Source organism: Coregonus clupeaformis, chromosome 9 (assembly GCF_020615455.1).
Source record: "Coregonus clupeaformis isolate EN_2021a chromosome 9, ASM2061545v1, whole genome shotgun sequence".
Taxonomy (NCBI): Eukaryota; Metazoa; Chordata; class Actinopteri; order Salmoniformes; family Salmonidae; genus Coregonus; species Coregonus clupeaformis.
This window is the reverse complement of record NC_059200.1, coordinates 50720808-50745947: the sequence shown is the minus strand read 5'-3', so window position 1 is coordinate 50745947 and position 25140 is coordinate 50720808. Positions and strand designations below refer to the sequence as shown.

The following is a 25140-nucleotide window of genomic DNA, read 5'->3' as shown; positions in this document are numbered from 1 at the left end:
CACCAATCGACACACAATACCACATAATGACAAAGCGAAAAAAGGTTTTTAGAAATGTTTACAAATGTATTAAAAATACAAAACAAATACCTTATTTACATAAGTATTCAGATCCTTTGCTATGAGACTCGAAAATCGAGCTCAGGTGCATTCTGTTACCATTGATCATCCTTGAGATGTTTCTACAACTTGATTGGAGTCCAGCTGTGGTAAATTCAATTGATTGGACATGATTTGGAAAGGCACACACCTGTCTATATAAGGTCCCACAGTTGACCGTGCATGTCAGATGAAAAACCAAGCCATTAGGTCGAAGGAATTGGCCGTAGAGCTCCGAGACAGGATTGTGTCGAGGCACAGATCTGGGGAAGGGTACCAAAAAATGTCTGCAGCATTGAAGGTCTTGGCCTTGATTATCCACTCATCAGTAAAAGGCAAAAGACAGCCCGCTTGGGCTATGGTGAATCATGGTGGTGGCAGCATCATGCTGTGGGGATGTTTTTCAGCGTCTGGGACTGGGGGACTAGTCAGGATTGAGGGAAAGATGAACGGATCAAAGTACAGAGAGGTCCTTGATGTAAACCTGCTCCAGAGCGTCAGGACCTCAGACTGGGGCGAAGGTTCACCTTCCAACCGGACGGCAACCCTAAGCACACAGCCAAGACAACGCCGGACTGGCTTCGGGATAAGTCTGAATGTCCTTGAGTGGCCCAGCCAGAGCCCAGAACCCGATCGAACATCTCTGGAGAGACCTGAAAATAGCTATGCAGCAATGCTCCCCATCCACCTGACAGCGCTTGAGAGGTTCTGCAGAGAAGAATGGGAGAAACTCACCAAATACAGGTGTGCCAAGCTTGTAGCGTCATACCCAAGAAGACTCGGCTGTAATCGCTGCCAAAGGTGCTTCAACAAAGTACTGAGTAAAAGGTCTGAATACTTATATAAATGTGATATTTCAGTTTTTTCTTTTTAAGAAATTTGCAAAAATGTCTAAAAAACCTGTTTTTGCTTTTGTCATTATGGGGTATTGTGTGTGTGTGTGTGTGTGTGTGTGTGTGTGTGTAGATTAATGAGGGGGGAAAAAAACAATTTAATCAATTTTAGAATAAGGCTGTAATGTAACAGTGTGGAAAAATTCAAAGGGTCTAAATACTTTCTGAATGCAATGTACATAATGATATGTACTGTATTTATGAATAGTATGTAAATAGTTTTTTGTCTCTTGGTGTCTTTCCAATATGTAACTCTTATTTTATTTTTTTTGCATTTCATGTAGTATCTTATGTTTTTCTTGTCTAGCTATAACTGTTCTGTACTTTGTTGCGTATTTGTACGTTTTATGTGGACCCCAGGAAAAGTAGCGTCTGCATCTGCAGTCGCTACTTGGGATCCTAAACTAAACACTAATTTCTCTCTATCTCTCTCCATTTCCCCTCTCTCCTCTCTCTCGCTTCTCTCTTTTCTACTCTCACTCTCCACTCTCACTTCCAGGCCATTCACAAGGAGGAGCAGCCACAGTGTCACTACTACATTATATTATATTATTATACACTTGACTGAGGGATACTTGCCTGTGTCTGTTTAGGCTGTATAGTGTTCCACTGGTTCACTCTGTCACACGCATCCTTTTGGTCAAACTCAACATTCCATCAAGATGCACATTAAAATATATATATATATATATATATATATATATATATATATAGATAGATAGATAGATAGATAGATAGATAGATAGATAGATATATATGGCATAATTTTCAAAATAAGAGCAGAGAGAGAGCGATTGAGAGTCAGGGAAACGTAATTTCACTAGAAATGCAATCGCTAGAAAGTTATCGAGCAAAGCTGATGAAAAGACGTCATTCACAGACCTCTGAATATGAGGGAAGGATTTTGAACTGACTAGGTCAGACTGAGTGAATAATCAGAAGTCAATGGTCTGTCCTGTTCAGTGAGTGACTTTGTTCCTCTGTCCCTCTGTGTCCCCCTGCAGGCGCACTGACGGAGTGTTATGACGAGCTGGGGAACCGCTACCAGCTGCCAGTCTACTGCCTGTCTCCACCCGTCAACATTATCGAGGAGAAGAGTGACCTGGAGAGTCTGGAGGTCAGCGAGCCGCCCCCCAGCGAGGGCCATGAGTGCCAGCTGCGCCTGCGCCTGTCCACGGGCCGGGACCTGCGCCTGGCGGTGAGGACCACGGACACGGTGCAGCACATGAAGCGGCGGCTGCAGGCGGTGGAGGGCGTGGCGGCGGCCACCCAACGCTGGTTCTTCTCGGGCCGGCCGCTCACAGACAAGATGAAGCTGGAGGAGCTGAAGATCTCCAGGGACTACGTGGTGCAGGTGATCGTCAGCCAGCCGCCCGCCCCCCTGCCCACCCAGGCACCGCCCGCCCCCACACCAGCCACGCCCGTCATGCTACCCCAGGACCCAACGCCCGTGGAAAACTAGTGCCTGGCACCCGGACAGGGCACGCATGCAGGAAGGGAGAGGACCACAATGGGAGGACCAGCTTGTCTAAGAGAGCGAAAGAGAGAAGGGTGGAAGTGTGTGTTTGTGTTGAGATGGTTTGTGGGTAAGGGGTGTGTGTGTGTGTGTGTGTGTGTGAAGGAGCTAAGGAGGTAGAGGGTTAAACACGTGTCTTTAAAGGGGCTGGAACAGGACTAGAGAACCAAGGTGAGCTGAGCCGAGCTGTGTGGTCATTGAAAGGGTTTGTTTACAGTTGTGAGGGTTTGTTAAGCTGTATTCCCTCCCTGTCTCTTCTTCTCCCTCCTCGACGGGATGGGGAGGTTATTCTGCAAGGCATGCTGGGATAGCAGCTGGGGTGTGTCTGTGTCTCAGCAGGAGCAGGAAGACTCCGCCTCCTCGACTGAAGACAACTAACCAGGAGCAGGAAGAGACTCCACCACAAGACAGGACCACCTGCCAACCTGGCTTTTAACAAATCAACCTTTTTCAAAAACTATTTTCAAAAACTTGTCTTGCTTTTAGTGGAAACTGAACAACCAAAAAAATGCAGATCTGGGGAAACTATAAGGAACGGGGAAGAATAGACAGTAACAACTTTTTCATTTTGCATTGTTTCTACTATTGTTTTGATTTCACTGCTGTTGCATTTTAGTCCTTGTCTTTGTCAAGGATGATTCTGTATTGATTTGGAGGACTGTGTCGATGTTCCAGAACCTCCTACCTGCCTGCCTGCTCTCCATCTCCTCTGTAGCTTCAAGTCAGTCAGCGGTCAGTCCTTCTATTGCTTTGTTTGTTATGCACCTTACCTGTAGCAGTTTTGACCTGTAGCTTCTTTCTGCAGACATTACATGTAGCTCCGCCAGTCAACTCTTCTTAAGTAGATGAATCACATGTTGTGGACTATAACTTTTAGTTCCGATCTTGGTTTGTGAAGTTAGGCCGTCACTGCGGCAGATTAGTTCCCTTCTCATTCTCCAGTAAACATCCCATCATGTAAACTTGACACTCTCACTCTCCGTTTGACTGTATGCACCAGTAGGTTTCCAGTTATAACCTGTGTAGAACTTAAAAAGGACAATGTTGTACAAACTGAATGTGCTGGGATGAGGTGTCATCGCAAACTTTTGAATGGCACTGTGTTTAGAAATTCTGCTTCACTATACTTTAAGATACTTATCAGAGCAGTGTGTAATCAATTTGTGTGCGTGTGTGTGATAGAGAAATAGAGAGTAAATGCATGTTTGAGAGGTTGTCGAGAGAAAGTGTTGGATGTACAGCTATGTTCATGTGTACAATATCTTCTGGTGATGAGGCAGACCTCAGAACATACTAAGAAGAGGTTACAACTTTAGCAGGTCTCTAGGGGTTGTACTGTGGAGTGTGGACATAAATCACACCAGAGGTCTTGTCCTCCTCCTGTAGTTCATTATTCTGCTTCTCTCTTTGTGTGTGTTAATGCACATCAAGACTTATTCATGAAAAATGAAATTCAGAAACCCAGTTGCATATTTTGAAATAGAATGTTTTTAATTAAATGGACCAAAATTTGTACTCCACAATGTCTCTCTCATTTCATTGGATCAGTTCTTGGGAATAGAAGGGCCTCTGGGGTTTCAGTTAAAAAGTAAAAGCAGAACAGAATGGAATTGGAGTCATGTTTGAAGAACAGAACCAGCCTATTTGGAAATTCTAGGTTCCATGTAATATGACCTATCCTGTACAGAGGGTACTTTACAGTTTTTAAAAACACTTGAATTAAAAGACTAGCTGTAGATTCTATATCACACATGTGAAGAATAGGGTTGCAAGGGGAGGGTATATTACTGGAAACTTTCTAAGTTTACCAGTAAACTACCAGAATTTTGGCAAGGATTTTATGTAATCTATCACAAGACATTTAGTGGCCCTTTTGGGTACTTCAGATTATCATGTGTCTGTAATAATCGCTGGCCCTCAGTGTGGCCTGATCACCAAAAAATATATGAAATAATAACATGATTTGAAAATAGAATGACAAAACTGTAAAATGTAGGTACCTCCCCCATGTCCAGACAAATTCTCCCATTTCGTGCCTAATGACCTCGACCCAGATAGAGTTTGAGTTTGAGTACGCTGGCATTTTGTTGTTGTGGGTTTAGAGGATATTGACCCACGTCTGCAGCTGTGGAGGAAGAAATGTCCTCCACTTCCCCTGTGGGATTCCACCTATTGGAAAGACAATGAAAAACAGGGAAGCAGCTTTGTGAGTGTGGTTCCATATTTCCTTTCATCTGCTGACAGAGAGTAAATCACTTTATTGTATCACAGTCGAGAGAGAGATGGACCTCATGTCCATGTTTGGAAGACTAGATATTCTGTGTATTTACTCATTTTCCTGGGCACCCATGGCACCCAAACCACCATCCACTCTCCTGTCCATGAGTCAGCCCATGGATCTAATCCTGGTTTTAAAAAAGGTTAGAACAGGAGACTATCAGTCATTTCCTGCTGGAGGAAGTCTGCTGTCAGCCATAAATTATGAGTTGTTTAGCTTGTGAACCTTTCGCCTTGTAATGTTTTCATACTTTTACTACATCATATTAGTCAGATAACAGCATGGTGAATTTTCCATGCCCATGTGAAAGGCTGGTATGATGTATAAAGGAGGGGAAACCAAGAGCTGATGCGCTGATATTTAAGCAATATTGTAGGAAGTTTGTTCTCATCAATGTTTTTTTTAGTTTTTCACATTGTACTGCTACCTACTTATATTCAGGGGTGTGGGGCTCACAATAATGCATTTTTCTATTTCTCAGTAGACCCAAAACAGCACATGTATCATAACACATTCACCCTATGCTATGATACAATCCTCTGCGACAATAATGTCCCTGAATCCAGCTATAGGAAGCCAAACAATGTAATCAGTTTTTATGAAATAAAATGTGACATTAATTCTAGTATATGAGATTGAGAGAGGCACTCTGACAGCAACGTCTCAGAGGAAGTCATTGAGAAAGACTATAATGCTCTCAGCCTCTCCCTTGCAATTAGTCTGATGGTGTAATCCATTCCTCTGTAAACGGATGTCATATCTAATCAACATGCCAACGCTAGGCTAATTAGTAGGCCATCTCATCTGGGGGAGGATGCTACTGCTGCTAATGAACTCTATACTGCATCCCAATGGTTCTAACATATGAAGCCAACATGGCTCAAATGGGGCACACAGAGAGAGATTCAGTCCCGCTCGTTTCATAAGGCAATCACAATTTGATTTGTCAGGGGTCTTTACCATGAAAACATCCATTCTGATTATGTTAATTAGACTCTGAATTGGTTTGCACAGTGTCCATGGATATGTTATTCAAAAACCAATTACACAATGATATGAAGTGTCTAAGTGAAGACAACCGTTAATTAGCTTATTTGAGATATAAGTGTGGATATGGAATATTTTCTAACCAGTGTCCCATACTGAGGTAACCTATGTGAGAGCTGTATGACTAAAGAGTTTGATAGATGAGGGGGAACTGAAGTGGAACTGTGGATTTGATTTATGCTCTATCAAAGCATGTGGCTAAATACACTACCGTTCAAAAGTTTGGGGTCACTTAGAAATGTCCTTGTTTTCGAAAGAAAAGCAATTCTTTTGTCCATTAAAATAACATCAAATTGATCAGAAATACAGTGTAGACATTGTTAATGTTGTAAATGGCTATTGTAGCTGGAAATGGCTGATTTTTAATGGAATATCTACATAGGCGTACAGAGGCCCATTATCAGCAACCATCAGTCCTGTGTTCCAATGGCACGTTGTGTTTGCTAATCCAAGTTTATCATTAGAAAACCCTTTTGCAATTACAGTGGGGGAAAAAAGTATTTAGTCAGCCACCAATTGTGCAAGTTCTCCCACTTAAAAAGATGAGAGAGGCCTGTAATTTTCATCATAGGTACACGTCAACTATGACAGACAAAATGAGCATTTCTTTTCCAGAAAATCACATTGTAGGATTTTTTATGAATTTATTTACAAATTATGGTGGAAAATAAGTATTTGGTCAATAACAAAAGTTTCTCAATACTTTGTTATATACCCTTTGTTGGCAATGACACAGGTCAAACGTTTTCTGTAAGTCTTCACAAGGTGTAGAAACATCATGCTTTGGGGCTGTTTTTCTGCAAAGGGACCAGGACGACTGATCCTTGTAAAGGAAAGAATGAATGGGGCCATGTATCGTGAGATTTTGAGTGAAAACCTCCTTCCATCAGCAAGGGCATTGAAGATGAAACATGGCTGGGTCTTTCAGCATGACAATGATCCCAAACACACCGCCCGGGCAACGAAGGAGTGGCTTCGTAAGAAGCATTTCAAGGTCCTGGAGTGGCCTAGCCAGTCTCCAGATCTCAACCCCATAGAAAATCTTTGGAGGGAGTTGAAAGTCTGTGTTGCCCAGCGACAGCCCCAAAACATCACTGCTCTAGAGGAGATCTGCATAGAGGAATGGGCCAAAATACCAGCAACAGTGTGTGAAAACCTTGTGAAGACTTACAGAAAACGTTTGACCTGTGTCATTGCCAACAAAGGGTATATAACAAAGTATTGAGAAACTTTTGTTATTGACCAAATACTTATTTTCCACCATAATTTGCAAATAAATTCATTAAAAATCCTACAATGTGATTTTCTGGATTTTTTTCCCTCATTTTGTCTGTCATAGTTGATGTGTACCTACGATGAAAATTACAGGCCTCTCTCATCTTTTTAAGTGGGAGAACTTGCACCATTGGTGGCTGACTAAATATTTTTTCCCCCCCACTGTATACTTATACAGTATATAGCTATTAGGTACACATCCAGGAATACTTTCACATGTTTTACATCACAATGAACCTGAGGCGGTCAGCTTGAACCTCAGACACAGTTCCCTGTTTTTGTTCCCGAGCGTAGGTAGATACTCGGTAGCCAGCGTTATGTGATTCTCACCTCAACCCAACTATTTCCTGTTCCCCTTAATCTCTTTGTCCTCTTTAGTCTCAGTCTCCTACTGTACGTCCTGGATTCCTTTCCTAACGTCACTTCGCACAAATGTTGTCTAAAGTCTGGGTGCAAACCTGACTTGTCATTTGATAGCACAGCTAGGATGTAGCCCACACACAGTTAGAACAAAGTCATGCCCATGCAAAAAGAGATACTAGTATGGGATCTTGGGATGCTTGGTCATTCGCTCTCATGGCAGATGACTGGATTGCATCACTACTACGTTCCTCTCAGGTAGTGACATCAGTCACCATACCACAGAAGTTGCAGAAATAGACCCCCCCCATTCAGCAGTCTAGTTCTTACTTAAAGGTCCAGTGCAGTTAAAAATGTGATTTTATTGTGAAATGTGAAAATTATGCTAATGTCCTTTTAGTATAAGAGCTGTTTGAAAAGACCACCTTTAATTGCAGCCTGTTTTGGGTGGGATGGACTACTCTGTAATACTAATTGCTACCTGCCCATTCTTTTTGTACCAATCTCCCAACCTCATAACTAGCTACCATGAAGCCATTTCAGGCTATCAATCAAGTTAGAGTAGCCAGCTTGTCAAACTATCTTAGGTTGGTAGACTTTAGAAAAGCAAGAAATTACTAAATGTACTGAATAAGACTCACATTCCTTTCAATCTTTTACCCAGATTTTAGCAGAGGTGCAGAGAAGCATATTTAGTTTCTTTAAAAAGATAGACAGTTGAAGAGGAATGCTTAGATATGCAGAAAAATATACATGTTTTGTACATAAAATTAAGCATTATGATTATGGCTCTAGATTGCAGGAAAAAGTTGTTTCAGGTGTTTGAGAAATGCAAAAGTCTCCAACTTCCGGACGGAGGGGCCTATCTCCTATGGACCACCCCCCAGCCATCTTCATGCATTTTGTGCCCCCTCAGATTTTTGGGGTGCATGACGCCCCTGCTCCCAGACAGTCCTGTCAAAATTCTTGCTTGAGAAATTGCTCTTTGCTGGGAAGCTATTTTGTTTCTTTTTGACCATTTTAATTGAAAACAATCACAGTAAGTAATTGTTACCCAGAAAAGATTTGATATAGAGATAGAAACGGCTCCATTGGTCCTTTAAACTGACCACACATTCTCAAATCCTATTTAAAAAAATACTAATAGGTCAGTTCCTCTAAGCTGGCAGGTGGGACTTTTTATTTTGAGTCTCTTTACTTCTGTTCCACTGATATATAAATACTGTCTGGGTCAACATGACAGCACTACACTCCAGCCAGGCTCACACTCTGCTTATATCTCATTATCAAGGTAAGATATGCACATACTACTACAGTATAGCCTGTTGATTAGAGTATATTTGACTTTGTCTGGTTCAGGAGAACGTCCTTAACATTTAGATACAATAGATATCGATAGACATGAACTTAAAGTACTCTTGATTTTCTTTCTGCCAGATGAACATGTTACGACTCAACGTCCTGTATCTTCTCCTACATGTGGCATCAAGCAGCCAACATGGGACAGAGACCATTGAGACTCTCATGCCAAATGGTGACTGTTTGTCTATTTATCTCTCATCTTTACCTATGTCTACTTCTCTTTACAGACACACTATCTACTTCTGATTATATAACTTCTGCTCTCATAATATTCATATGTGGGAGACCAATGAAATTCAAACATTTGAATAAAACGTATTTAAACGTGGAGGCTATACTAAAACAGTGGTGGTCATGTGGTCCCAGTGCTTGTCGTCAAGGTGGATCGAAGGGTCTTCACTGAGACGCAGGTCCCTCTGAGCTGTGGGGACTATCTGGACACAGAGGTGATATGGAGGAAAGGCAGTAAGCATGTAGGACAAGGAAACCAGATCAGGGTGAAAGTGGAGAGTATGATGGGAGGGAACTACAGCTGCCACAACGCTGCTGGAGTCTACCTCAACCACACTCTGGTGCTGGTGCAAGACATACAATCACCCAACAGACGATGCGTCCTGGAGAAGTCACATGACACAGATGAAGATGGTGAGTGAGTGTGTGTGTGTGTGTGTGTGTGAGAGAAAGAAAGATATAATCAGAGAATCATTTTTTCATTTGGTTTCTCTTTTTACCCAGAGTACATAAGATGTTTGGCAAAAAATTACAGTGGAATATTTCATTGCTCTTGGAAGAAGACTGAGCATCGGATGTCAGCAGCTGTTGTTTTTGTCCAAGTAGGACGGTAAGTCTTCAAACACACGCAATGGACAGTAAATAGAAACAATAGTCTGCTTTCATGTACTTGTGTTTACATCATTTGATCTTGTCACATGAATGATGTGAGTCGCAATTGAAACACAGCGCAAATGCTTTCTCCATTGTCTCCCTGTGACGAGCTTTTGATTTGTTATGTTTGGACCTGAGGCTTCTTTCAGAGAGAGAAAGCACCAAGGCTAACCAGGAGATTTGTGTCCCTCATCCAGCCCCATCTCCTGCTCCGTAGACAGTGATGGTGCAGGCCTGACCTGTCAGGACCGGGATAGCTGCCCCTTTGCTGAGGAGGTGTCCCGCATTGACCTCACTGTATACTTCAGGAGCAATGACCTCCTAGAGGAATACACCATCACACCCTTCTACATCCGAGAAATAGGTACAGTAAGGCCAGGGTTCACGTGTGCTCCGCACTCATTCGCTGGAAATAGCAATGTCACATCATACAGGTATAAGTTAATATACAGTACATCTCATTTCATCCTTGCTGTATGTAGACATGCTGTACAGTATATTGATTAATATGGCCTCCATCCAATTTAACCCTTCAGAAATATTGGTTCTGTCTGCTCTCCCTCCTCAGTGAAGCCAGACAAGATCCACATCACCAAGGTGGAGGGGAACACATTTCAGTGGGAGTACCCAGCGACGTGGAGCCGCCCATGGCCTTACTTCCCCCTCACGTTCCGAGTCAAAGTGGTCCACCAGGGGGCAAGCTGTGACTCTAAGGAACAGGTATAAGCAATGATTTTATCCTTGGAATCCTCAATGTGTCTTGATTGACACTAGTCTGTGATACATGGCTGGTCTGTCTAAGGTAGGGCGGCAGGTAGCCTAGCGGTTAAGATTGTTTGACCAGTAACTGAAAGGTCGCTGGTTCGAATCTCCGAGCTGGCTATGTGAAATGTGTGATGTCCCTTTGAGCAAGGCACTTAACCTTAATTGCTCCTCTAAGTCGCTCTGGATAAGAGCTTCTGCTAAATGATGTAAATGTAAGGTGATGGTACCCTCTCTCCTCTTTGATAGGTGTTTATAAGTGAAACCAACATAAATGAAACAAAATTCACAGTTCGTCCCCGCCACAATAAATATCGTTTCTGCCTCCGGGCAAAGGATGACCTGGTTGACTCCCAATGGAGCCAATGGACCCATCATGAGTGAGTCTAGACATTTTCACTGTGTCCTGCCCTCTAATACACAACTTCATTAGTAGTTTAAGAATGTAAAAATTTCAACAGCACTAAACTGTGAAGAGATTAAAGGTTTGTGGCTGACATGTCTTTGTACAACAGGGTGAAGAATAAACCCAAGAAACATTTACAGGTTTGATGGCTCCTTATCACCCATAAATAAAAACATTTCACAATTTTTCAATTTATGTTGTTTGTAGAAAAATGTCTAATTTCTGTCTCTTTATTGTAAAAAGGTAAGCAAACCCAGATGAAGACCGACAACATACCATCACTCAGCTTCAACCAATACATCCAAATATGGAATAGTCTGGTCACTGTACATAAACAAATATTTTACATTATACTGAAGACAAGTTATGGAATGTAGCTAGTATACTATGATTGTTGTGATTTGAATGTAAGGCAAACTTTATATTTATTTATACAATTCTGAAATGTAATTACACCATTATTGATGTTATTCATCTCTTATCCAAGATGGTTTTCATTGCTGTAGCATGAAGATGTTTACTTAAATTATTAAATAGACGCAAAAATAAAATTCATGCTCACGTTAATTTGTTTGCATCTGAATCAACAAAGTATTCACATAGATTACTTTTCAAGAAACTTGAATATAACAGGTGAGTATTTATAATGGTTACACTAATGAAACTGACAAGATGACTGGGTATAAAAATCTGACCAGAAAAGCAATTTTTGTAAAAAGTGTAATCTTTTATTTACAGTCAGGATATGTTCACAACAGGAATCCGGTGTCCACTTGTTAAAAACATGTTCACGTTGTCTGACACACTCCCCTACGTACTTGGACAGTGAAACTATAACTTTTAATTTGGCACTATACTCAAGCATTTTGGATTTGAGAGGAAATGCTTTATGAGGTGACAGCACAGAATGTCACCTTTTAGTTGAGGGTGTTTTCTGTTTTACCATTTAGGAATGAATGCACTTTATGTATCTAGTCCCCCCATTTGAAAGGGTCATAAGTATTTGGACAAATTCACTGAGTGTATTAAATTGTCAAAAGTTTTGTATTTGGTCCTATATTCCTAGCATGCCATGACTACATCAAGCTTGTGACTGTACACTTTTTGGATGAATTTGATGAATTTATATTGTACACAACATAATCGAAACACAACCAAAACATACAAATCATCCAACAAGTTTGTAGAGTCACAAACTTGATGTAGTCATTGCGTGCTAGGAATATGGGACCAAATACTAAACAAGTGAATTTGTCCAAATACTTATGACACCCTCACCTTCAAATGGGATTGGGGGGGGGACGACTATAATATATAATAATAATATGCCATTTAGCAGACGCTTTTATCCAAAGCGACTTAGTCATGCGTGCATACATTTTTGTGTATGGGTGGTCCCGGGGATCGAACCCACTACCTTGGCGTTACAAGCGCCGTGCTCTACCAGCTGAGCTACAGAGGACCAGTACATAAAGTGCTTTCATTTTTAAACGGTAAAACAGATATGTATGAAAATACCCTCAAATAAAAGGTCACATTATGCAGTGTCGCAATAATATAAAACATTTCATCTCAAATCCAAAATGCTGGAGTATAGAGCCAAATGAAACATTTTAGTTTCACTGTCCAAATAAATACATAGGGGAGTGTGCAAATGAAATCTCACAGGACACAACAAATGTGATGGTTCTCTCATCTTTTACAAATCAGCTTATTGTGAAGCAAACTTAACTGAGGTAAGAAATATGACAAGCTGAGAACAAAACAAATAGTTTGAAAAGTACTGCTTCAGCCATAGACATGATTTACCATACATACTGTATGTCAGTTAGCAAAGTGTGTATTCAGTGCCTAAGATGCATGGCACACACAGCTTGGTACCAAAGACAGTACAGTATGAAGATAGGCTAAAACTGCTTCTCCAATTGAAATCCCCCATCACACTTATAGGTAATGTCATGGCGACTTTGGCTAGCTAAGCTCATGTGTAGAAACACGTCATCAGGTCTACTCGCGCATGTGCAGACCGTCAAATCAAAGGCACTCCTTCGATATAAAGTTGTTTTTGACGAAAATGTGTCAGTTTGTCATTTTCACAAGGTTGGAGTAATAACATGTTCAAATACTTAAGACATTGGCACGAATCTAGGTTGTGCCTTTAGATATTGAGAAAATTAACTAAGGAATCATTTTTCACTTCTCTCATTGACTTCTCAAACCCGTGCCTGGTCTGTTTGTTCTGTTTCGCAAGCGTTCCCAGAAGCTCGCGATGTTGCGCCTCGGTTTAGAAACTCTGTGATAGTACCTTAATTTGACAACTGAAATGCTTATATACATTGACCTTTGCCACCTGACATGAAGGTAGCAAAACATATTTTTTACAAGAAAACAATGTAGTAAATTAGTCTGTAAAATAAATATTTGACAATCCAAAACAGAAAATAACTGTAAACCCTGACATTTATTAATTTCCTCTGATAGCAGTTGATCTTTAGATTATTGCATAACTTTGCAGGATGACGTGAGAGCATTGATGCTCTAGTGTTACAGCCAATGGATAAAGCAAATGTTGGCAAATTTTGAATTAACCTAAATACTGTCAAAGACTGTTCATTTGCCTCTTAAAGAGAATACTAGTAACAGATACATATGTATTTGACTCAATGTTCAGAACCATATCCCTTCTTTCAACTATCCAACTGAAAAAAAGACAATTCTATTTACAAATAAACCTTGTACAAGAATTTGAGGTGAGTCTAGTGTCTAGTGCTTGGGCTGAGTCTAATGCAATGCCTTTAAAATTGTCCCACCCACTCCCAATAACAATATAAGTGCCTTTTTCCAACTTGTTTTCAGTCATTCTACCACAAGTAGAGTTTGGTTCATTAACTTCAGTGGCCTTAATAGTTGCCTGAGAATATGACAAAAGAGTTCAGTTCAAATCAAAGTTCAGTCAAATGCATAATAACAAAATACTGTCTAGCCATGCGCAGAGACAGTGCCTTCAGAAAGTATTCACACCCCTAGACTTCTTCCACATTTAGTTGTTTTACAAAATGGGATTCAAATGGATTTCATTGTAATTTTTTTGTCAATGATCTACACAAAATACTCTCATGTCAAAGTGGATTTTTTTTTAATTCTACATCAGTATATATATAAATATATATATATATATATATATATACACACATACATACATACATACATACATACACACACACGTATTTTATTTTTTAATGTTACAATATTTCTTCCACTTTGACATTCCATAGTGATTACATAAGTATTCAACCCGCTGAGTCAATGCCTTTGACAGCAATTACACAGCTGAGAGTCTTTCTGGGTAAGTCTAAGAGCTTTGCAGATCTGGATTGTTCTTTTTAAAATTATTCAAGCTGTCAAGTCAGTTGTTGACAGCCATTTTCAAGTCTTCCATAGATTTTCAAGCCGATTTTAGTCAAAACTGTAACTAGGCCACTCAGGAACATTCAATGTTGTCTTGGTAAGCAACTGCAGTGTATATTTGGCCTTGTGTTTTAGGTAATTGTCCAAAATTGTCTCCCAGTGTCTGCTGGAAAGCAGACTGAGCCAGGTTTTCCTCTAGGATTTTGCCTTTGATTAGCTCTATTCCGTTTATTTTTATCCTAAAAAACTCCTAGTCCTTGCCGATGACAAGCATACTCATAACATGATGCAGCCACCGCCATGCTTGAAAATATGAAGAGTGGTACTCAGTGATGTGTTCATTTCTTTGCAGTTGTATTTTTGCAGTGCCTTATTGCAAACAGGATGCATGTTTTGGAATATTTTTATTCAGCACAGGCTTCTTTCTTTTGACTATGTTATTTAGGTTAGTATTGTGGAGAACTACAATGTTGATCCATCCTCAGTTCTCCTATCACAGCCATTGAACTCTAACTGTTTTAAAGTCACCTTTGGCCTAATGGTGAAATCCCTGAGCGGTTTCCTTCCTCTCCGGCAACTGAGCCTGTATCTTTGTAGTGACTGGGTGTATTGATACAACATCCAAAGTGTAGTTAATAACTTCACCATGCTCAAAGGGATATTCAATGTCTACTTATTATTATTTTTACCCATCTACCAATAGGTGCTTTGTGGTTGAATCTGTGTTTGAAATTTACTGCTCGACTGAGGGACCTTACAGATAATTGTTTGTGTGGGGTACAGCGATGAGGTAGTCATTCAGAAACCATGTTAAACACTATTATTGCACACAGTCAACGCAACTTATGTGACTTGTTAAGCACATTTTTACTCCTGAACTTATTTAGGCTTGTCATAACAAAGGGGTTGAATACTTATTGACTCAAGATATTTCAGCTTTTCTTTTTTAATTAATTTGTAAAACCAAAAAAAAGTAATTCCACTTCGACATTATGGGGTGTTGTGTGTAGGCCAGTGACAGAATCTAAATGTAATCCATTTTAAATTCAGGCTGTAACAACAAAATGTGGAAAAAGTCAAGGGTTTGAATACTTTCTGAAGTCACTGTATATTTTATTTCAAGGCAGGCATTGCTGATGTCAGTACACAATGAGATAAACTAAACTGCCTGATGGACAACATCTTCCGTGTCCTTCTGAAATGACCTCTGTGACAGCAGCATATGGATGTCACCATCCTAATAGAGGTCGAATCCACCTCACTGGTTAGTTAAGTAACCTGTCTGTCTCCACCTCAGTGTCAGTGCACTCAGTAAAACTCACTTCCTGTGCTAGCTTCACCATCTCTACTAGGTATGGTGCCATAGGGGAGAGAACCAGGGGGAGTGTAGAGAAAGAGAATATGCAACGGTATCAGTATAGAACAAACTCATGTTCGTATAACTGAGTTTAAGTGTCATAGCTACAGATGATAGAGTCACTACTCTGAAAGAGCGATTGGGTGAAACCTAACAAAAACCATTGAATGTAAACTGTGTACCGGTATGCGTACAGCATTTACCGTGTGTCTCCCGGTTTATGGATACATGACAGAACTGTTATACTGAAGTTAAAGAATTTCAGAGATGAGGGGGAAGAACAGAAGTCAAAGAACAAGCCATACAATGGGATACTGCTCCCAGTCAGAAACTGGCAGTAGTAGTTTGGCGAGGGCTTCAGTGTCCAGCACTGTTCCTGATTCCTGGACGATCCCTTCACATATCCACAACAATGCTCTCACTGGCTCTGTTTCTTTGACAGATACCTGCAGACATACACCGCAACAGTCACAAAGCTAGCGTCATCTACCAACTACTCACTCAGATAAATGGTCAGTATTGAAATAGTAAAAAAACAGGAAGGTATGCTAAGCTGGAGTTAGTTGCAGAATAATATTTCAGTAACCTTACCTCTCCCAATGCTTATGGTTGAGACTTGAGAAGTCCTCCAGTTTGGAAATCTCTTTAAGATACTGAGACAGTTTGAAGAGCTCTTTGTCTTTCTCACGGTTTAAGTGCGCTTTCATGAATGGACGAATCTAAGGGAGAAAAAACATTGAAAATGGCTTCTATAAAAATTCACACCATAATGACAACTGTCAACTCGAAGACTCAAGTAGGCTTTGGTAGGGTAACTTACTGTAAAACGTCCATTAAAACGCAGAGTGTCAAACTAACGCTGGTCTCTTATAATGGCCGGCCATCACATTTTAGCAAATAAACGCCAGCCTCTAATAAGCACTGGGTCCAATGAAGTGTAATTACGCTTCCATGCATTTTGCTGGACTGTTCCAGTGGAATTTCAAAGCATCTCTACCATGTGCTGAATGATTTGGTCCCTACATGTCAAAACGCAATTCTGTCCATGTAACCAGTGAGGAGAACTGATTACTTCACCCCTTTGGTAATATTTGCAATACGTTCTAAAGCCAAAATGGTGTTATTCAGTAGTGACAGATGTTTTTTTTCTTTTACAAAATCGATAATTCCATATCTGGATATTATTTTTGACAATATTGCAATATTTTTTTTGCGCTAGTTGACTGTACCTGCACCAAAACTCTTCATAGCTTGTTCTCCACCTTTTTAAATAAGGAGCCAATTATTTTTTTCAGCAAATATTTTCATGACTTCCCTCTGCAGCAGACATATGGTGAGCAATATGTTTGGAACATCGAATCGCAATAAAACCACAGGATCTCATCGCAATACAAATACATTGCCTTCGGAAAGTATTCAATTTGTTACGTTACAGCCTTATTCTAAAATGTATATTTTTTTTTTATCCCCTCAGCAATCTACACAAAATACCCCATAATGACAAAGCAAAAACAGGTTTTTGCTAATTTATAATTTTTAAAAAAATGAAATATTACATTTACATAAGTATTCATACCCTTTACTCAGTACTTTGTTGAAGCAACTTCGGCAGCGATTACAGCATCGATTCTTCTTGGGTATGACACTACAAGCGTGGCACACCTGTATTTGGGAAGTTTCTCCCATTCTTCTCTGCAGATCCTCTCAAGCTGGATGGGGAGTGTCGCTGCACAGCTATTTTCAGGTCTCTCCAGAGATGTTAGATCGGGTTCAAGTCCAGGCTCTGGCTGGGCCCCTCTAGGACATTCAGAGATTTGTCCCGAAGCCACTCCTACGTTGTCGTTGCTGTGTGCTTAGGGTCGTTGTCCTGTTGGAAGTTGAACCTTCACCCCAGTCTGAGGTCCTGAGCGCTCTGGAGCAGGTTTTCATTAAGGATCTCTTTGTACTTTTCTCCGTTCAGCTTTGCCTCGATCCTGACTAGTCTCCCAGTCCCTGCCGCTGAAAAACATCCCCACAGCATGATGCTGTCACCATCATGCTTCACCGTAGGGATGGTGCCAGGTTTCCTCCAGATGTGACGCTTGGTATTTAGGCCAAAGAGTTCAATCTTGGTTTCATCAGACCAGAGAATCTTGTTTCTCATGGTCTGAGAGTCTTTAGGTGCCTTTTGGCAAACTCCAAGCGGACTGTCATGTGCCTTTTACTGAGGAGTGGCTTCCGTCTGGCCACTCTACCATAAAGGCCTGATTGGTGGAGTGCTACAGAGATGGTTGTCCTTCTGGAAGGTTCTCCCATCTCCAGAGGAACTCTAGAGCTCTGTCAGAGTGACCATCGGGATCTTGGTCACCTCCCTGACCAAGGCCCTTCTCCCCCGAATGCTCAGTTTGGCCGGGCGGCCAGCTCTAGGGAAGAGTCTTGGTTGTTCCAAACTTCTTCCATTTAAGAATGATGGAGGCCACTGTGTTCTTAGGGACCTTCAATGCTGCAGAAATTTTTTGGTACCCTTCCCCAGATTTGTGCCTCGACACAACGCTGTCTTGGAGCTCTACGGACAATTCCTTCGACCTCATGGCTTGGTTTTTGCTCTGACATGCACTGTCAACTGTGGGACCTTACATAGACAGGTGTGCCTTTCCAAATCATGTCCAATCAACTGAATTTACCATAGGTGGACTCCAAGTTGTAGAAACATCTCAAGGATGATCAATGGAAACAGGATGCACCGGAGCTCAATTTCTAATCTCATAGCAAAGGGTCTGAATTATTATGTAAATAAGGTATGTTTTTTATTTTTAATACATTTGCAAAAATGTCTAAAAACCTGTTTTCGCTCTGTCATTATGGGGTATTATGTGTAGATTGCTGAGGATGTTTTATTTATTTAATCAATTTTAGAATAAGGATGTAACGTAACAAAATCTGAATACTTTCCAAAAGGCACTGTAGAATCCCAATACATATTCTATCGGCATCTAAGTATTGTGATAATATTGTATCGTGAGGTCCATGGCAATTCCCAGCCCTAGTATTTAGTGTTTCCTCAGGACATGTTTGTAACAGGGGGGTGGGGAACCCCCTCCCGCTCGGGGTACCCGGGGTAATTCTATTGTAGAACGACTGAAATGGTCAGCTCTGGTGACTTTTTAATGGATATTTTTTTTTTGGGGGGGTTGTGGGCCCCCTCCCCCTCCCAGATAGCATATGAAGACATAAGACATGCCAAAATGTTAAATGTTTAGAATTACTGTAAATTTGCTTTAAAACTGACAACGTTTTCTTTCAGCCTCATGGGGGGATGTAGATTAGCATGAGTTTAGCTATAAAACAGCACACTGTTCTCTGTGCCCCATGGCCAAATCATAATAGGGTGGGCTGGACTTTCCACACCTCGGATGGTAATAAATGCCAGTCTCCAATACGTGCCTGTCTCCAACAACCGCGGTTGAAGCAAATAAACACCCGATATATTAAATTAATGGACGTTTTACCATAACTTACCTTCAGTCCGTTCTGTGGGTTCATTAGGAAATTTCTGCCAATGTCGTCGAACATGATGGTGTTCTTCTTGCTGTAGAACTCACTGTACTTGCCCCATATCACCCCGAGAGGCTTCACCTGAAACACACCCAACAGGACAGACTAACTTGAGACACAGTTACATCAGGCGAATGGGACATGAATCAGTGGGATTTATGAGGTTGTATGCTCCAGTGTAGGCCGACTCACCTCCACTACACCCCTCTTAGGCGTGTGCACTGTGATCATGGCTGCACTGTCCAGCATGAAGGTGATCTTGTAGTTGGGGTTGTCTGTCACTCCCAGCTCCTGAGAAACCAGAGGGCACGGCGAGACGGTCACATACACCACAACAGGAAGGCAACATCTGATCTGATGCTCTACACTATAGGTCAATACAGGCTATTAAATCACTGCTGCCCTATCCCATCTGGACAAGAGGAATACCTATGTAAGAATGCTGTTCATTGACTATAGCTCAGCATTCAACACCATAGCACCCTCCAAGCTCATCATTAAGCTCGAGACCCTGGGTCTGAACCCCGCCCTGTGCAACTGGGTCCTGGACTTCCTGACGGGCCGCCCCCAGGTGGTGAAGGTAGGAAACAACATCTCCACTTCGCTGATCCTCAACACTTGGGCCCCACAAGGGTGTGTGCTCAGCCCCCTCCTGTACTCCCTGTTCACCCATGACTGCGTGGCCAAGCACGCCTCCAACTCAATCATCAAGTTTGCATACGACACAACAGTAGTAGGCTTGATTACCAACAATGACGAGACAGCCTACAGGGAGGATATGAGGGCTCTAGGAGTGTGGTGCCAGGAAAATAACCTCTCACTCAACATCAACAAAACAAAGGAGATGATCATGGACTTCAGGAAACAGCAGAGAGTGCACCCCCCTATCCACATCGACGGGACCGCAGTGGAGAAGGTGGAAAGCTTCAAGTTCCTTGGCGTACACATCACCGACAAACTGAAATGGTCCACCCACGCAGACAGTGTGGTGAAGAAGGCGCAACAGAGCCACTTCAACCTCAGGAGGCTGAAGAAATTCAGCATAGCCTAAAACTTTTACAGATGCACAATTGAGAGAATCCTGTCGGGCTGTATCACCGCCTGGTATGGCAACTGCACCGCCCACAACCACAGGGCTCTCCAGAGGGTGGTGCAGTCTGCCGAAAGCATTACCGGGGGCAAACTACCCGCCCTCCAAGACATATCCAGCACCCGATTTCACAGGAAGGCCAAAAAAATCATCAAGGACATCAACCACCCGAGCCACTGCCTGTTCACCCCGCTATCATCCAGAAGGCGAGGTCAGTACAGGTGCATCAAAGCTGGGACAGAGAGAATGAAAAACAGCTTCTATCTCAAGGCCATCAGACTGTTAAATAGCCATCACTAGCACATTAGAGGCTGCTGCTGCCTATTGAAATCACTAGCCGCTTTAAGAAATTGAACACTAGTCACTTTTATAATGTTTACATATCTTGCACTACTCATCTCATATGTATATACTGCATTCTATTCTATAATATTCTACTGTATCTTAGTCAATGCCGCTCTGTCATTACTTGTCCATATATGTATATATTCTTAAATCCCATTCCTTACTAGTTTTGTGTGTATTGGGTATATGTTGTGACATTTTTAGATATTACTGCACTGTCGGAGCTAGAAGAACAAGCATTTCGCTATACCCGCTATAACATCTGCTAAACACGTGTATCCATGGGGCGGCGCACAATTGGCCCAGCGTCGTCCAGGGTAGGGGAGGGAATGGCCGGCAGGGATGTAGCTCAGTTGGTAGAGCATGGCGTTTGCAACGCTATGGTTGTGGGTTTGATTCCCACGGGGGGCCAGTATGAAAAAATTAAATAATGTATGCACTAACTGTAAGTCGCTCTGGATAAGAGCGTCTGCTAAATGACGTAAATGTAAATGTATGACATAAAATTTGATAATGTTCTCAATGGAGGTTTACATGCTGTGAAAACTCTTTGGGAAACATTGCCCTCTTCTGGCCATGAAGTGGCAACACATTAACAGAACATTAAAAATATATATATATGCCACTTCATGTTCATCATCTCCAGCACCACCCCAAAATCAACACGTGAAAATGTTTCTATTTTTGTAGTAAAAAAGATAGAGGAAGATAAGTGTTTCCAATGACATCATCGGTGTAGATTGTGATTGTAACTAATTATGAGTAGACTATTGCCTACTAATATTCTACTAATTGGTTGGAAACACTTATCTTCCTCCATCTTTTTTACTACAAAACATAGAAACTTTCAATTTTCACATATGGTGATGTTGGGTTGATGCTGGAGATGATGAATATGAAGTTGAACATTTTGGCAAATTCCCTTTAATTGAGAAAGATACAAAATCAACCTTTCAGAAGGGAATACATACTTTCATTTTAGCATCAATCCACTTCATACTTGTGGCAGCTAGAAGAAGAAGAAAAAAACAATTAGGGCAAGTTAACGTGAACTTTACATTTACAAAATCAAAACAAGGAGTTTGGTACTTACACCAAATGACAATGTCATAGTCTTCGTACGCAGAGGTCAAGAACTCGTGTAGAAAAGGCCTCATGAGCTCTTGTCCCGTCTCTGCACATGACTTGTGATCTGGAATTAAACAAATCACAGAGGAAAACGCTCAAAAGTTTGAAGAACAGCACTACAAGGATATAAAATCTTTCAATAATAATACAAATTCTTAAACAAAATCTAAAATGTTTCACAGTTTGAAATGGTGTAATTATGCATTTGACCAGCCGAAACAGCAGTGCCCAGGGCAGTTTTGATGGTCTTCCTACTCACCAAACAATGTGTAGTCCACATCTAGTACTAGCAGCCTCTTTCCTTCCCTGGGTGGATTCATCTCCTCCACTTTGTAGTCTTTGACACGGCGGGCTATCTTGGCCAAATTCTCCTCTCTAAAGCAGCAAAGCGCATGGCATAAAGTTAAAATAAGACATTGAACCGACTATGAGACACCTTAGAAAAAGTACCATAGTGTCAAGCAAAGTTGGAGCCGAATCAATTACTTGTTTTTTCATCCTGTAGCTCAGTTGGTAGAGCATGGCGCTTGCAACGCCAGGGTTGTGGGTTCGATTCCCACGGGGGGCCGGTATGAAAAATGTATGCACTCACTAACTGTAAGTCGCTCTGGATAAGAGCGTCCGCTAAATGACTAAAATGTAAAATGTTGTATTACTGAAGCTACATGAGTTGTCTCTGCAAAGTCCTACTATACCTGTTTTCTACTTCAATCACCTCTTCTTCAATGTCAAAGTCATTGACAACGTCATCGTTCTCTGGGGGAGGTGCTAAAACGTCTTCCTTCACAAAACAAAACAAAGCGATTGAGTGTTATGAGGCCTAGGTCTTTGACATGCTAAATATATGACATTGCTTCTGGTAAACTTCTGGAGTGGAAGGAAGAGGAACCCACCAGACTCTCCTCTCTGCTGCCCATCATCATGATCTTGGTATTGGGCTTCAGCTTGAGTGAGCCCAGCTTCACTTCATCCTCTGCTGGTTTACCTGGGAAAGAGAGAGAACCATTAACACATAATGACTCAGCTGTCAAGACAACTCAGACAAAGGCAGAAGTCCACAATGGTGGCATTTTTTACATTCGAACGTTCCACCTGCAACTAGCGATGGGAGTTTAGAAGACACCGGTGTCTTCCAAATCGAGAATGAATAAGGTATCGCCATGCTTTACGGCTAAATAGCAGCCTATTATCGACAGCTATCACAGCAAATGATGAGAGACGTTTGAGTCCATCAGCTAGGTCTTACCTTTGACTTTTAGTCCTAGGAGTTTCTGTCTCTCAGGAAGAACCCCTGTCAGGGACTTGATAGACTGCTTGAGGTCCAGCACCGTGTCCTCTTCAGAGAGTGCACTGATGGAGTACTCCTGCCCACCCCATTTAATGATCACAGACACAGACATGCTGGTGCAAACCTCAGACACCTGCAAGAGATTAGACTGCAAACCATCAGCTAGCTACCTACATCTAGACACCATGACAGGATAGCAATCTAATGGAAATGTAAGGCTTCCTTAACTTTGCAATGAAAACAAGTTCTAAATGAAGTTTAATAAAGCTTCCATATGTTAGCTAGCTTTGGCCATCCCTAACCTAAGTAGCTAACTAGGTTATCTAGCTAGCTAGCGTAGATTAATCACTACAGTACCTTTGTAGTTGCAACATTCAGCCCAATCCATGCAGTAAGTAAGCTAGACGTTAGCTAGGTAGCTTGCAATTAGCCGTAACTAATCAATCACTCAGACAAAAACTGATTAATTATGATTGCAAAAATGCACATACTGTCTGGCATGACTAACAAGCTGGCAATAGTAACAAAAAAAGAACATTCGTGTCGCTCATTCATCCAGCTCGAGCTAGCTAGCACGCTAATTCAAAGGCCTGCCATATGGACTGTGTGTTGCTAGGCTATTTGTAGAAGAGCACAGACAACCAGATGCGCATTCATACCTAAAAATTGCGCTGTGCCACAAAGCCCTTCGTTTACGTGGTGCACAGGAACACGTACTACCTACGATGGGGAATAAATTAATAAAGAAGAGATTTCTTAAAACTCAGTTTCATTCAGCGTTGATTAATCAGCAGTTATTCCTTTCTCCCAATGATGCCCGGCCCGGTTTGTTACCAAGCGCGCTTGGTTTGCAACTTCCTGTGAGTGGTGTACTACTAAAATACCGACAGATGGAGACAACTAGCAAGGGATCTTCTTCTGCTTTGGTAGGGTTTAACGGCGGTTGGACTCCAATATAATGTTGCATTACCGCCACCAACTGGACTGGAGTATAAATCAATTATAATTTGTAATACAAAAGATTACGATGCCAACTAACCCTACACTCATTAAAAACCCAACACCCATTCCATGATTTTAACCCTATCTGATCCTACAATACCATTCAACAACCCCTGTAACTCTTCTGCTGTAAAATCTCGTAATCTCAAGTACTTCTCTGCAGCTGCCACCACAACACCTATTTTCTGTGACTTATGTTCCATTCCTGCAGTACAGTTGATAACCATGACAATGAACTCTAAAAACCAACCTTACTGAAGCCATTTCATTTGTAGGCCTATCACTCTGTACTGGAAAAAGTATACTACTCACGTAAGCCTCTTAGGATCCTTCACCCTTGATCCCTTCCTCTACTTTCTTCACTGCCTCAGCATATGACACCTTCTGTACAACTCTGTCCCTGGCAAACTCAACCTGCCTCTCTCACACCGGACACTTCTGATCCCAGCAACATGGGCACCCCTACAGTTAACACAAATACCACTTATTTCACTGATACAACACATTATTTTGTCCCATGCTTTCCTGCACAATTTTCACATTATGGAATCTCCCTCCTACACACTGCTGCATTATGCATTATGTACTCCTGAGTGGCGCAGTGGTCTAAGGCACTGCATCGCAGTGCTAACTGTGCCACTAGAGATCCTGGATTGAATCCAGGCTCTGTCGCAGCCGGCCGCGACCGGGAGACTCATGGGCGGCGCACAATTGGCCCAGCGTCGTCCAGGGTAGGGGAGGGAATGGCCGGCAGGGATGTAGCTCAGTTGATAGAGCATGGCGTTTGCAATGCCAGGGTTGTGGGTTCGATTCCCACGGGGGGCCAGTATAAAAAAATATGTATTCACTAACTGTAAGTCGCTCTGGATAAGAGCGTCTGCTAAATGACTAAAATGTAAAAATGTAAATGTAATGATCATAAGCTTGGCACCATGACCCCACCATCTCCTGGTCGAGGATGGAAATCATCGACTAGGCACCCGGATGCCAGAGGACCTGCTTTCCCTTGCCCTGTGGTTCCACGTCGGTTGAGAGTCCTGTAGTTGCCCTCTAGCCTGACATCCCGGAGGTTTACCAGGATCTCCGGGAGGTGTTCTCCAAGACC

The 25140-nt window shown here is 41.8% G+C and overlaps 3 protein-coding genes across 5 annotated transcripts in view; 2 read left to right on the top strand and 1 right to left on the bottom strand.

Moving 5' to 3' along the window:
- The window catches only part of LOC121574058 (ubiquitin domain-containing protein 2-like), a 52978-nt gene extending 48950 nt beyond the window's left edge, over positions 1-4028 (top strand). Inside the window, exon 3 of the mRNA XM_041886621.2 lies at positions 1997-4028. Coding sequence (XP_041742555.1) covers positions 1997-2454 — 458 coding nt within the window. The 3' untranslated portion in view covers positions 2455-4028. The remainder of the gene's footprint in view (positions 1-1996) is intronic.
- Positions 4009-23886, bottom strand: LOC121574056 (ubiquitin-like domain-containing CTD phosphatase 1). Of its 3 annotated transcripts, XM_041886618.2 has the most exons (12): positions 23693-23886; positions 22992-23166; positions 22639-22730; positions 22441-22526; positions 22005-22120; positions 21711-21809; positions 21589-21626; positions 19375-19473; positions 19147-19263; positions 16240-16367; positions 4509-4677; positions 4009-4077 (listed from the first exon to the last, which is right to left on the bottom strand). In XM_041886618.2, exons 2-11 carry the CDS (start codon positions 23143-23145, stop codon positions 4545-4547), a joined length of 1062 nt encoding a protein of 353 aa, XP_041742552.1. In that variant the 5' UTR covers positions 23146-23166; positions 23693-23886; the 3' UTR covers positions 4009-4077; positions 4509-4544. The 3 variants fall into 3 exon arrangements, with proteins under 3 accessions (XP_041742552.1, XP_041742551.1, XP_041742553.1); XM_041886617.2 differs by lacking the exons at positions 4009-4077; positions 23693-23886 and adding an exon at positions 23391-23471 and having other exon boundaries at positions 4545-4677; XM_041886619.1 differs by lacking the exons at positions 4009-4077; positions 4509-4677 and adding an exon at positions 15332-16094.
- Positions 8718-11380, top strand: LOC121574057 (interleukin-12 subunit beta-like). The gene is made up of 9 exons (XM_041886620.1): positions 8718-8759; positions 8906-9002; positions 9197-9475; positions 9566-9671; positions 9913-10079; positions 10284-10435; positions 10727-10857; positions 10993-11023; positions 11127-11380. The coding sequence occupies exons 2-9, from the start codon at positions 8906-8908 to the stop codon at positions 11142-11144; spliced, it is 981 nt and encodes a 326-aa protein (XP_041742554.1). The 5' UTR covers positions 8718-8759; the 3' UTR covers positions 11145-11380.
- Positions 23887-25140: the final 1254 nt, after the last annotated feature.